The sequence below is a fragment of the Ochotona princeps genome, chromosome 5 (assembly GCF_030435755.1).
Source record: "Ochotona princeps isolate mOchPri1 chromosome 5, mOchPri1.hap1, whole genome shotgun sequence".
NCBI classification, from domain to species: Eukaryota; Metazoa; Chordata; class Mammalia; order Lagomorpha; family Ochotonidae; genus Ochotona; species Ochotona princeps.
The window spans coordinates 96,241,296-96,253,746 of record NC_080836.1 but is presented as its reverse complement, the minus strand read 5'-3'; the positions used below and the strand labels follow the sequence as shown (position 1 = coordinate 96,253,746).

The 12,451-nt window shown below is 48.0% G+C and overlaps 1 protein-coding gene across 1 annotated transcript; it reads right to left on the bottom strand.

Annotated features, from left to right (window-relative positions):
- Nucleotides 1–1,775: 1,775 nt before the first annotated feature.
- On the bottom strand, nt 1,776–11,776 carry MRPL44 (mitochondrial ribosomal protein L44). The gene is made up of 4 exons (XM_012925832.2): nt 11,541–11,776; nt 8,945–9,413; nt 7,048–7,226; nt 1,776–2,076 (listed from the first exon to the last, which is right to left on the bottom strand). Exons 1-4 carry the CDS (start codon nt 11,717–11,719, stop codon nt 1,905–1,907), a joined length of 999 nt encoding a protein of 332 aa, XP_012781286.2. The 5' UTR covers nt 11,720–11,776; the 3' UTR covers nt 1,776–1,904.
- Between the last annotated feature and the right edge of the window lie 675 nt (nt 11,777–12,451).

The window sequence follows — 12,451 nt, the reverse complement described above, 5'->3', positions numbered from 1 at the left end:
GCACAGCCAGCCCATCCAGAGCATAGCAAGCAGGATTGATTGCACAACCCTCCTGCCCAAGCTGTGCAGCAAGCGCTTTGGCCTGTGTGCGCACTGTGGTGGACATGGTGAGCCAACAGGTCTTGGGAAGATTTTCTCAACATCGGTGTAACACCAACCAAGTCTCATGACTGTCAAAACCACTCAGATAACACTCTCGCAACATTTGTCCCATCAAATGACTGCCCCTCACCCATGAGTGCTCGTGTGGTCTGACAGCAAGGAGTGGCCCTCTTCCCTTCCCTGGTTGTGGACTCAGGAGAAAAAAACCAAAAAACCTGAAACACTTGTCCCACCCACCTTCCTCCACACCTCGACCCTGTTCATCCCAAACAGAGGCCCATAGGGGCATGCATCCCTCTCACCGACATAAACAATATTATGCATTAAAAAAACTTTTTTAAAGATACTGCTCTGCTTCCCAGAGCTTTCACAGCCCCATTTCTCTTCGCTCCAACAGGATGCTTATGAAGCCACTTGCTGTGATGACAAACAGCGGTGTTTCACCACCACCAGGTCTACGCTCGGTCCGCTCTCTCGGGCTTGTTACCTCTTAGAAAAGGTGAAGCAGTTGAGGTTTCACCTAGCAGTCCAGCCAAGCGTCACTTCTCAACGTGTCCCAGCCAGGGTCCCTGCCCCCCGTGTAGCAGGAAGCTCCTGAGAGGGCACCTGAGCTCTGCTTTGCCCTTGTCTCAGGAAACGAGTTGCCTAGGTCCTTCCCCTTCCTGTTTGAAAAGACTCCACAGCGGATGTGCTGCTGCTGGAAACACTGCACATCTTCACTCTCATCTCCGAGAACTGCTTTTCCTGTTAACCCCGAAGACTTACTACTGGCAGACCTAAACTTGTCAAGGGGAATCTGAGTTGGAGTACTGAACTGAGCACAAAGCATTAAAGAGCCAAGAGCGCGGAAGACCTGCGTTCTGCTGCACTGAGGGCGCATGGCACACAGCACTCGTCGCCACAGAGTATCAGACTCACCTGATGAATACATCATTTTTCCATTAAGCTGCTTTCGGGTTTCATTTTCCTAATTCTTACAACATAAAATTTACCTATCCTGTCACTTATTTTATAGATACTGAATTACCAGAAGGTATATTAAAAGTACTTAAAATTCAAACACAAAAATGCAGAGAACATGTAAGCCATGATCTGCTTAAAATCTGCACTGTTTCCAGGAGCGCTGTCACAGCACTGTCACAATCACGTGCCAAGATCTGTCAACCTCCCGGCATTCTCAGGGAAACCAAGTTAAACTGCATCATGACATTTAGGAAGAGTCACTATTTTAAAAAATTACTTAGTTTTTATTTGAAAGGCAGATTTACAGAGAAAATGATAGAGAATGAAATCTTCCATGCACTGGTTCTCTCCCTAAATGCCTGCAAGAGCCAGAGCTGAGTCAATTGGAAGCCAGGAGCCAGGAGCTTCTTCCAGGTCTCCCAAGCAGGTGCAGGACCCCGAGCTTTGTGCCGTCCTCGACTGCTTTCCCAGGCCACAGGCAGGGATGCCAGCCCTACAGGCTGAGGACTGATAAGCCCAGCATTGGCCGTAGGAAAAGTTCACTTTTTTATTCGTGTTATAACAAACCTAATACGCCGCTCAAGTTATGACATCACAAAACTCGAGGGAATAGAGTTCACTGTATAAATAATATACAAGGACAAAATGAAAGACTTCCCCAAAAATTTCTTAACAAAATGTTTTTTAAAAGATGACAAAATAAACAAGACTTAAGAAACATGTGATTAACACGGATTTAATTTCAGTGACCAAGCATCAAGAACAAGGCAAACATGTTGGGCCTGGAATGCCTTGGACGTGGGCCGCGGGGCTGGCCAGGCGAGGGCCACGTCGCCCGGCTAGCTGGCAGCGACGGTCCTTTCCACGCTCGGCTTCTCCACGGGCCTGGAATAGTCCCAGGGCCGTCGGTTCTCCGAGAAGCCATACAGCTTCCTGAGTGCCACTCGAGCAGCTTCTTCTTCTGCCAGCAGTACTGTCTCCCCTGGTCCTTCTGCGATCAGCTTCTTATCACTGCAAAGAAGAGCAAACACCCTAAATGACATGGTGCATGATACACAGCACGGAAAACAGTTACACCTTCTAAATCTCACCTTAATAATCACATGTAACACATACTTTAGATACTATCAACTTTCAGATCAAAAAAAAAAATGGTAGGGGCCAGTGTTGAGGCAAGCCAGGCCCGTGACGCTGACAACCACAGGGCACCGGCTGCAGGCCCAGCTGCTCCACTTCTGATCTCGTTCCCGTTAAATCCAGCAGCTGGGAAAGCAGCAGCACACAGCCCGAGGACTTGGGCCCCTGGACTCATCTGAGACTGGGATAAAGCTATGGCTTCCGGCCGGCCTGGCCCACGCCCAGCTGCTGTGGTCATCTGAGGGCGGGCCAGCACATGCAGGTATTCGCCTCCTCTTAAAAAAAAAAAAAAATTACATGAGGGGCCCAGCATGGTAGCCTAGTAGCTAAAGTCCTCGCCTTGCACACCCCTGATCCCATATGGGTGTCAGTTCATATCCTAGCTGCCCCGCCTCCCGTCCAGCTTCCTGCTTGTGGCCTGAAAAAGCAGTCGAGGATGGCCCAAAGCCTTGGGACCCTGCACCCGCGTGGGAGACCCGGAAGAAGCTCCTGGCTCCTGCCTTTAGATTAGCTCAGCTCCAGCTATTGTGGCCACTTGGGGAGTGAATCAGTCAACAGAAGATCTCTCTCCTTCATCCTGTAAATCTGAATTTCCAATTAAAAAAATACATATATATATATGAACTGGCAAGAGCGAGGGCCCACATTCACACTCCTGCGGACTGGTTTACTCGCTAAACGCCCATAACGGCTGTGGCAAGGGACACTAGCAGGAAGCCAGTACAGCCTCCCCTGCGCTGGCAGCAACCAATCCACAGAGCCTCAGGGCGCCTCTCGGGGCCTCCAGGAGCAGGCGGCAGACTTCCAGGGATGCAGACATCAACCCCTGGGCCAAACGCCAGCTCCACCTTCCAAATTTTAACTAGTTCCACTGCAAGTTAATATATTCGGAATCTTCCAAAAGTGAATGGAAAATACATTATGAAAATACTGCAAGCATTTCAAATGTTTTTACACCAAAATAAAATTATCTTTAGTTCCACTTTCAACAAAGTTTTTGAGATGTGCCCTAGGTACTGTTTTCTTTGAACTACCATTAATATTCTTGGCAACTGTGACTGGATTCATTATGTGTGACACAACATGAGGAAAATCCCACTGAAAAACTTTCTTTTGAGTTTATCATCTAGGATTGAACACCAATTAGAATCAGATCGATTTGTAAGTTAATAACTTTAGATCTCTAAAACTCCCTTGGATTTTCAAAATATTTCATATGTTAATGATCCACTCTAGGGTAAGAGAATCATAATGTGGAGAGAATTTGTGAAAAAAATATTTATTAATGGGAACTTGAACAAAAGTTAACCACATTAAAGTTGGTAATATTCACATACACACATACACGTTTGCACAAAGTTAGAACCAGAGAATTGGAGTAGCCAGCCCAACGATGCTGGCATTCTGGCCTGTCATCTTGAAAGTTGTGATCCAACAGTCCCCATTAGTCACCTTGCAAACTACTTGTCAGGTTGAAAACATCACTCTCCCAAATCTCATGATAGTAAGCACCTTTAAAAATACCATCTGCAGTAACGGGGATGCGTTCTGCCACCTCTATATATCACTCTTCTCTTGTTGAACATGAGCTTGTTTCTGATTTTTTTTCATCAGTTCAACAACTACTCATTACCATCACATCCCAGGAATTCTTCTAGGCGCAGAACAAACAAGAAAGGAATGTCTCTGCTCACAATTTTGGCCTACAATTTTAAGACTGGCAATAAACCCAGCTGTAGACAACTGTCTAGGATGACTGTGGCAGGCAAGTGTTGCACTGCTGGGAGAAAAGCAGCTGAGAGCTGGCAGGCATCCTGGGCCTGGGTAATGCCAAATTTGTGTTAACTTCACCAGTGTGCCAACATAATTGCCTTTTTTTTTTTTTTTTGCTTGTTTGTTTTTAAAGATTTACTCATTCTTATTACAAAGGTGAGAGGAGGAGAGACAGAGAGGAAGATCCTCCGTCTGATGATTCACTCCCCAAGTGACCGCAACGGGCTGGTGCTGTGCCGATTCGAAGCCAGGAACCAGGAACCTCCTCCGGGTCTCCCACACGGGTGCAGGGTCCCAATGCACCAGGCCGTCCTCAACTGCTTTCCAGGCCACAAGCAGGGAGCTGGATGGGAAGTGGAGCCGCTGGGACCAGAATCGGCACCCATATGGGATCCCGGGCGTGTAAGGCGAGGACTTTAGCCACTAGGCCATGCTGCTGGCCCCTGTTTTTTTTTTTTTTTAAGATTTATTTTATTTTTATTACAAAGTCAGATATACTGAGAGGAGGAGAGATAGAGAGGAAGTGGAGCTGCCAGGATTAGAACCAGCGGCCATATGGGATCAAGGCGAGGACCTTAGCCACTGGGCCACACTGCCGAGCCCTTGTTTTTGTTTTTAAAGATATGTGGGTGGCAGACACAGGCACGCCAGCAGACAGGGTCTGGAACACTGGACTCAAAATTGTCCACCTATGAGGGAAATTACAGGATCCGAGGTCTGACCGTACAATGCATATGGCAGAACTGGGTCTCCTAAGCTGATGAAGCCTGTGCAATGGGCAGCATGCCCAGATGAACTTGGGGGACATGACAACCAGTTCACTGAGGCCTGAGGAGGACATTTAGTAGCACGGACTACAGAACAAACCGGACATCTTTCCTGGCCATGCTTTGACAGTAAGTGTCTGGACGAATTGACTCTAAGGTTGCTTGTGTCAGCGAAAGGACCTTCCAAGGATTTCTTCATCCTTGGAGCAACAAATTCAACGGCATTTTAGAACCAGGAAAACCACCTTAGCAGTACCCTCAGAATACGCTCCACACTGGGGACCCTAGGACACAGGGCACCTGTCTCCCATCCCAGGGAAGTGATGTGGTTGGCTGCTGGGAGCAGCCGTTTCCCCAACTCCCCAGATCCATGAACATAAGGAGACTGAACAGAGCTGTCTCACCCACTTTCCTCTACTCCTCCATCCTCCCCACCCGCATCAGTACCCCTATGGCCATGCAAGCTTAACTGTGTGAGCATCACCCCAAATCAATTATCATAAAAATTATAAATACATTTAAAAGACTGGCAATAAAAAAACTGAAATAGGGCCCGGCGACTAAAGTCCTCGCCTTGGGCGCCCCGGGATCCCATATGGGCGCCGGTTCTAATCCTGGCAGCTCCACTTCCCATCCAGCTCCCTGCTTGTGGCCTGGGAAAGCAGTTGAGGACGGCCCAAAGCTTTGGGACCCTGCACCCACGCAGGAGACCCGGAAGAGGTTCCTGGTTCCTGGCTTCGGATTGGCGCGCACCGGCCCGTTGCGGCTCACTTGGGGAGTGAATCATCAGACGGAGGATCTTCCTCTCTGTCTCTCCTCCTCTCTGTATATCTAACTTTGTAATAAAATAAATAAATCTAAAAAAAGAAAAAAACTGAAATAGAAAATCAAAGGGTTGGAAAAATTTAGACTCTTGGTATTCTACCAAAGTTATTCACAGCAACAATGTACTTTTTTTTTTCCAGCAGCAGTCTATGAACTGCTGACAAAGGATGTGTTTGAGGTTTGTCACTTGAATGAGTAAAAAAAAAAAAAAAAAAACTATCTCATTATTTTTCTTTACATCTGAATTAAAAGATGAAGCTTTACTATCCACATTCTCCTTTGCAATATCTACTATCGCTTTATAAAAACTGTTAATTTCTTGGAGCGGCAGAGAGACCAAGAGGGACTGGCAGTGAGAGCCGCCATCCACAAGTTCACTCCCCAAATGCCCCGGAAGGTGGACCCTGGCCCACGACACGGTGGGAAAACTGAATCCAGGTGTTGTGTGCTAGCGGCAGCAGCACGGACGCCAGTCAGCAACACCGCCTCCCAGCGCCTGCACTGACCGGGAGCTACAACAGGAGACCAAGGCTGCTCCCCACCCAGGCACCCTGATACGCAACGCAGCCTTAACCTCCAGGCCAAAAACCACTTCTCCCACTGAATCCTTCATGGACGATTACAAAAACACCAGAAGTGTAATCTGCTTATCTTAAACCATGTTTATATTTAATATTTCAACCAAAAAACATCTGAAATCAGTTTAGGGCAGGTCAACTTTTACTAACAAAATAAATAAGCTCTCAACATGGTACAATTTATATATTTTTCATGGACAATTAAGCCCTTAGTTTTCCCGTTTCAGGCTCATTTGAAGCTACCAACAAAAGCAAATTAACATTTAAGAGATCTTTCATCTTTAAACAGAAATATGTAGGTGCCCAAATTATATGATTATGTAACTTATAATTATAAATTATATAATAAATGACTGGCTTATAAAAGCTTTCATTTAAAAAAAAATACAGGTTGGGGCCAGAACCATGGTGTAATAAGCTAAGCTTGCACCTGTATGCTAGGGACATCCCACATGGGCGCTGTTTATGTCCCGGCTGCTCCACTTCCCATCCAGCTCCCTGCTTGTGGCCTGGGAAAGCAGCAGAGGAAGCCCCAAAGCCTCAGGCCCCTGCACCCATGTGGAAGACCCACAGGAAGCTCCTGATTCCTGGTTTCTTCTTGGCTCAACTCCAGCCACAGCTGCCATCTGGGGAACAAGCCAGTGGATGGAAAAGCTTACTCTTTCCTTTTCTCTGTAACTCTGCCTTCCAAATAAACATAAAATAAATCTTAAAAACATAAAAACTTTAAAAATAAGCTGCTTACCTTCCCCTAAGAGTGACTGGCAAGAGAGCCGTCCGTCAACAGATAATCATATGTGGCTATCACGGGGTGAGATTTTAGACAATCTGCAATGTAATTTGACTGTCACAGAAATGTCTTCCAGCCAAAGTTAAGAAATTAAGAATAAAAGCTTACTAACCAGTACAAGCCAACAAAATACACAGGCAAAGCCGTGGTGCTTCCAGACTGCCGGGTAAGTCTAGACTCAGGAGCGGAAACGTTCCTTTTCTTCAGTTCTTCTACCAGAAGTCCCATGGGGTTTATTATCTTCCACATTTCAAAGAGCTCTTTTCCTGTCATTTGAGTAATTAAGAAATCCTGAATGTAGAAAATATGGTTTAAATATTTAAATTAGTATAAACATAGAAGTCAATTCAAAGTACGTTTTTACCACAAGTCCCGAACTTTAAAAGAAAATAAAAATGTGCTACAGGTTATAAACAAAATCTAAACTGCTCAGCACTGAGCATCCTCAGTCTCAAATTTCGGGGTTTGGGACCCTCCAGCAGTAAAGCCTATGCAAGCATTCCCAAACCCAAAAAACTCCCACATTGTAGGTCACCTGCCAATGGGTTGTGGCTCCTTCTAATCCACTTTTGGTTCCAGGGCCAGGCAGAGTGCCTAGCAGTCAATACTAAGATCAACGAAGGAAATACTACAGTTCCAACTCGCTGATTCTAAGACAGACTTACAAACACCAGACACTACAGAAAGTTCTAGTCAAGCCGCCACCTGTGACACCCAACTGTCCATCTGGGTGGCTTCATTTCCAATCCAGCTTCTGCCAGCTAGTATTTGGGCCCATGCCGCTCAAGTGGGACTGGCTGAAGCTCCTGGATCCTGGCTTCCGCCTGGTCCAGTGCTGGCCATTGCAGCCATCTGGGCCATAAACTAAAAGATGGAGGATCTTCTTTTCTGCAACACTTTCAAAACAAATAAATCTTTAAAAAATTTTTTTTACAGTTCAGGGAAAATCGAAATAAAACTTTAATACTAAAATTTCCATGCATAGGTTTTTCATAACACATTTTTCATAAACTTCATAAACATGAAGATCCTTCATGTGCATGGACTTCAAAAAACTTTGTAACGCAAATAAATTAGCTTTCTAATTTCATTTTCCATTAAGCTTCTGAAGTACTCTGGTTTACGTCCGGACTGTCCATGTTTAATAGGATCTTTAGCTGAAATTGCTAATGATGGTCTAAAAAATGCATTTCCCAAGGAGTCACTTGAGTTCCTGTGGATATTTCAAACATGTGACCAAAATTTCTTCACCTTTAAAATCCCACAGAATCTATAAGGATAAAGAGACTAGAAATTATGAAAGGATTTATGAGAATTTTTTGAGAAAAAGCTGTCACTATAGGACTAGGGTCTGAGGCAGGCGTGGCCTACCCTATTAGAGATCCTAGCCAGGACGGGAGGCAGCTATCACCAAGCAACAGTCCAACCTGCCGGTTAGTAAGGTATCCTTCCCTAAGCAGGTGGCCAGGCCTGGCACAAAAACGGAACGAGCAGATTAACACAGCAACAGGTGAAATCCAAGGATTTGACAGTCAAGCATTTGAATCAAGACTGTTTCTCAGGACTCAGTGCGACCATGCAGCCTCTTTGCTATCAGAGAAAAGTGTTCTCATCTCACAGCAGATGGTTAAACTTCTCCCACTTCATAAACTCCAGAACAACCAAGCTGTACCAATTACATGAGAAAAATATTGAGTTAAGCTCCTGGTTAACAAAAATCTGTACTTCCCAGGGACTTAGAAATCCAAGACTACCACCTGGGAGAGTGGAACGACACCTGCTAACTCAGCATAAAGTTCCCGACCTGCTAAGTCCTTGCAGAGCGTTCTCGGCCCTCACTCACTCCTGGAACACCCATGAAGTACTGACCACGCACCGCCCTTGACCCTCACTGAGGGTCCACTGCTTAACGGCCTTGACATTCCCAAGGAACACACCTAAGGGAATTTCACAATCCACTTCTCCTCCCCTCAAGTCCAGCCAAGCATGCGCAGCGAGTAGCCACCTACCCTGATGAACACGGCTGTCCTCTGGGGGCCACTGCTCTGCAGCAGGGCTCCGAGGACCGCGAAGAATGTGCGCTGCAACACCGCGGCCGGGACGGGGAAGGCCGCACTCAGGGTTAACTGCTCCACGGCCAGGTTTCTCGCCACGTGACACACGGTTTCCTCACCAGTGAGGAAGTCAACCAGACCCTGGAGGCCTTCGGCAGGCAAGGCTGGGAACTGGTCTTGGAGCAGCTGCGTGAGGCAGGCTCGGGAGAAGTGCTCCCCCTGCTCTGCGAGTTCCTGATTGTCCTTCAGATTCAGAAGGGCAGCCTCTTGGTCCACCCCGAGCTTTTGGCGTCTGGCCTCCTCACTTTGAATGTAGCAGCGATTCACAAATGCGGTTTTCAGAAGATCTAAGGAAAAAGTCTCTTGCAACCGAGGCCCAAAGGCTTGTATTTCTGCATGGTAATCCCAGTTGGGCTTCTCTGAACTAAAAACGTTAAATGAAAAGAGATGGTTAAACATCATTACTGTAAGACGCTTTCCAGGCTGAAGCTGTTCTCACCTCACCAAGGGACAGAGTGGGCTCCTGGGGCAAGCCCTTCTGGCCCTTGGGGTCCCTGACTCCTCAGCCACCTGCTGCCTCTCCGATCCCTGTGAGACAAGGCAGGCAGCAAGGGCAGCCTGTGTATTCATTTTTCGGGGAACTCTTTTCTGAGGGGATATGGAATTGAGGATTACCGGGCCAGTGCTGGAACACTCACATGCTCATTCCCTCCCTTTGAGTGCCTACTATTCTTATTTTTCTTTCTTTTTTTTAAACATTTACTTGGGCCTGGCATGATAGCGTAGTGGCTAAAGTCCTTGCCTTGAATGCGCCAGGGTCCCATATGGGCGCTGGTTTTAATCCTGGCAGCTCTGCTTCCCATCCAGCTCCCTGCTTGTGGCCTGGGAAAGTAGTCGAGGACAGCCCAAAGCCTTGGGACCCTGCACCTGCGTGGGAGACCTGGAAGAAGCTCCTGGCTTTGGATTGGCTCAACTCCAGCCATTGCGGACGGAAGATTTTCCTCTCTGACTCTCCTCCTCTCTGTATATCTGCCTTTCCAATAAAAATAAATAAATCTTTTTAAAAAAAAACTTATGCATTTTTATTGGTAAGTCAGAATTACAGAGAGGAGAGACAGAGAGAAAAGATCTACCATCTGCTAGTTCACTCCCAAAATGGCCCCAACAACTGGAACTGAGCCGATCTAAAGCCAGGCGCAAGGAGCCTTCTCTGGGTCTCCCACGTGGGTGCAGGGTCCCAAGGTTTTGGGCAGTCTTCGACTGCTTTCCCAGGCCACAAGCAGGGAGCTGGATGGGAAGCGGAGCAGCCGGGACACACACCAGCATCCACATGGGAACCCAGGACACGCAATGGGAGGATTTTAGCCAACTGAGTCATTGTGCTGGGCCCTGCTTTTCTTTTCAAATATGTGACTGCATTAGCTCCTTTCATAAGAAATACTTTTCCTTACTTATATCTAAAAAATGCTTTGTACTCTATTGTAACATTAATTACTAAGAGGAAATTCAAAACTTTTTTTTAACTGTTAATTAACCTGGAAGGAAGTGTGAGGAGGTCGGCCAAGAGGGAGACACATGGTCCCACGGACACTGTCCCTCTGCAAACACCCCAGAACTCAAGGCGAGTGTCCTCTGTGGACAGCAAGAACCGGCCAGCTGGGCCGCCACCTGCCTCCTCAGGAAGCGGGAACAGTGTCCGGCTGGTCTACCATGAGCCGTGGGCATGCCGGACACCAAAGGCCCAGCCAGCTACCTTCCTGCCTCATGGCAGCCCTGCACCTGCGTGGAGCGCTTGGCTCCCGCCATTGCGGCCACTTGGGGAGTGAACCAGCCAATGGATGCTCTCTCTCTCCTCCTCTCTGCAAATCTGCCTTTCTAATAACAATCAATCAATCATTAAAAAAAAATAAAAACTTCATCTTATATCTTGTTATGAAACCTAACTCATAACACAGATTCAGGTCCTGAACAGTAAATACATTATTTGATTTTGAACCTTATGGCATTTTGAAAGTTGCCCCTGAAATCAACCATGAGATAATCTATTGTCAACAGCATATGGTTGTAATTCATTTACAGGATGCAAGTTCACAATCATAATCAATAGCAAAGTCATACGCTAAAAAGGTCACACCTAAAATAAAGTTCTGTACCGTTGGACCTAACGTCTCCTCTGCACTGCCGTGGGGCACGCGCTGCCCTTGCGCCCGAGCCTGACGACACGGGACCCCTGCACCCCAGGTCCACTGGCGACCCCACAGCGGGAGGCCATGGGCACGCCCTGCACGTCTCCCGCACGCGTGCACCCCGCCAAAACACGCTCTCGCAGGTGTCCACACATCCCGCAGGTGTCCACGCATCCCGCGGGTGTCCACCCCGCCCACCCACGCCTTCCATGCATGTCCACGCCTCCATGAGTGTCCACACTTCCATGAGTGTCCATCCCGCTCGTGGATGTCCACCCCGCCCACCCACGCTCCAATGAGTGTCCATTCCGCCCGCGGTGTCCACGCGCCTGGACCGCCCCAGCCCTCCCGCAGCACGCTCCTACCGGCGCACCGGCGGCGGCGGGCACCGGAGCAAGCGCCAGCGCTCCAACTCCTTCTGGAAGCGCCAGGCGGCACGGAAGCCCTTCTTCACTCCGCGAGCCGGCGGGGCGAGCGCGGGGCCAGCAGGGCCCAGGAGGCGGCCAGGCACCCGCCGGAGCAGCCGCACCAGCCCAGACGCCATCGCAGGGGCAGTGAGCAACCGGGGACGGAAGGAAAGACATCGGACCGGTGTACTGGGGACACAGCCCGGCGGAACTGGGCTGCGGAAGCGGGGCAGGCGCGCGGAGTCAGGACGCGCCTGCGCAGGCGCCGGCTCGGTCCTAGAGAGGCTGACTTTCACAAGCTTTGGGTCCTGGCTTTTTGTCCTGTCAGTTGCTTTCTGGTCCCTTTTCTCGTCAAAACGAAACAAACAAAAACTTGTTTCGCGCTTGGTTTAAACACTTAATTTCTCAAAAAAGAAAACATTGCATGTTTATGAAGTTTGATGAAGAGGTTCCAACCAACGCTGCAGCCACTACTGGGCAAATATTTACTGACTTTCCACTTTTTAAGCTGACATTCCAAAATCCTTCCTTTCAGAAGCCCCTAAACTCATAAAACGTTTGCCCCTTAGTCAAAACACAGCGAACAGTGAAGAATTTAAACCATTCTGAGATTTCGGATTATTGGGGTTTTTGTTTTATTTTAAAGTGTTTTATTTTGGGGGCCCAGCAGAGTAGCCCAGCAGCTGCTGAGTGCGCTGGGATCCCATTTGGGTGCTGGCTCTAATCTTAGCAGCCCCACTTCACTTCCCATCCAGCTCCCTGCTTGTGGCCTGGGAAAGCAGTGGAGAATGGTCCAAAGCCTTAGGACCCTGCACCTGCATGGAGACCTGGAAGAGGCTCCTGGCTCCTGGCTTCAGATCTGCTCAACT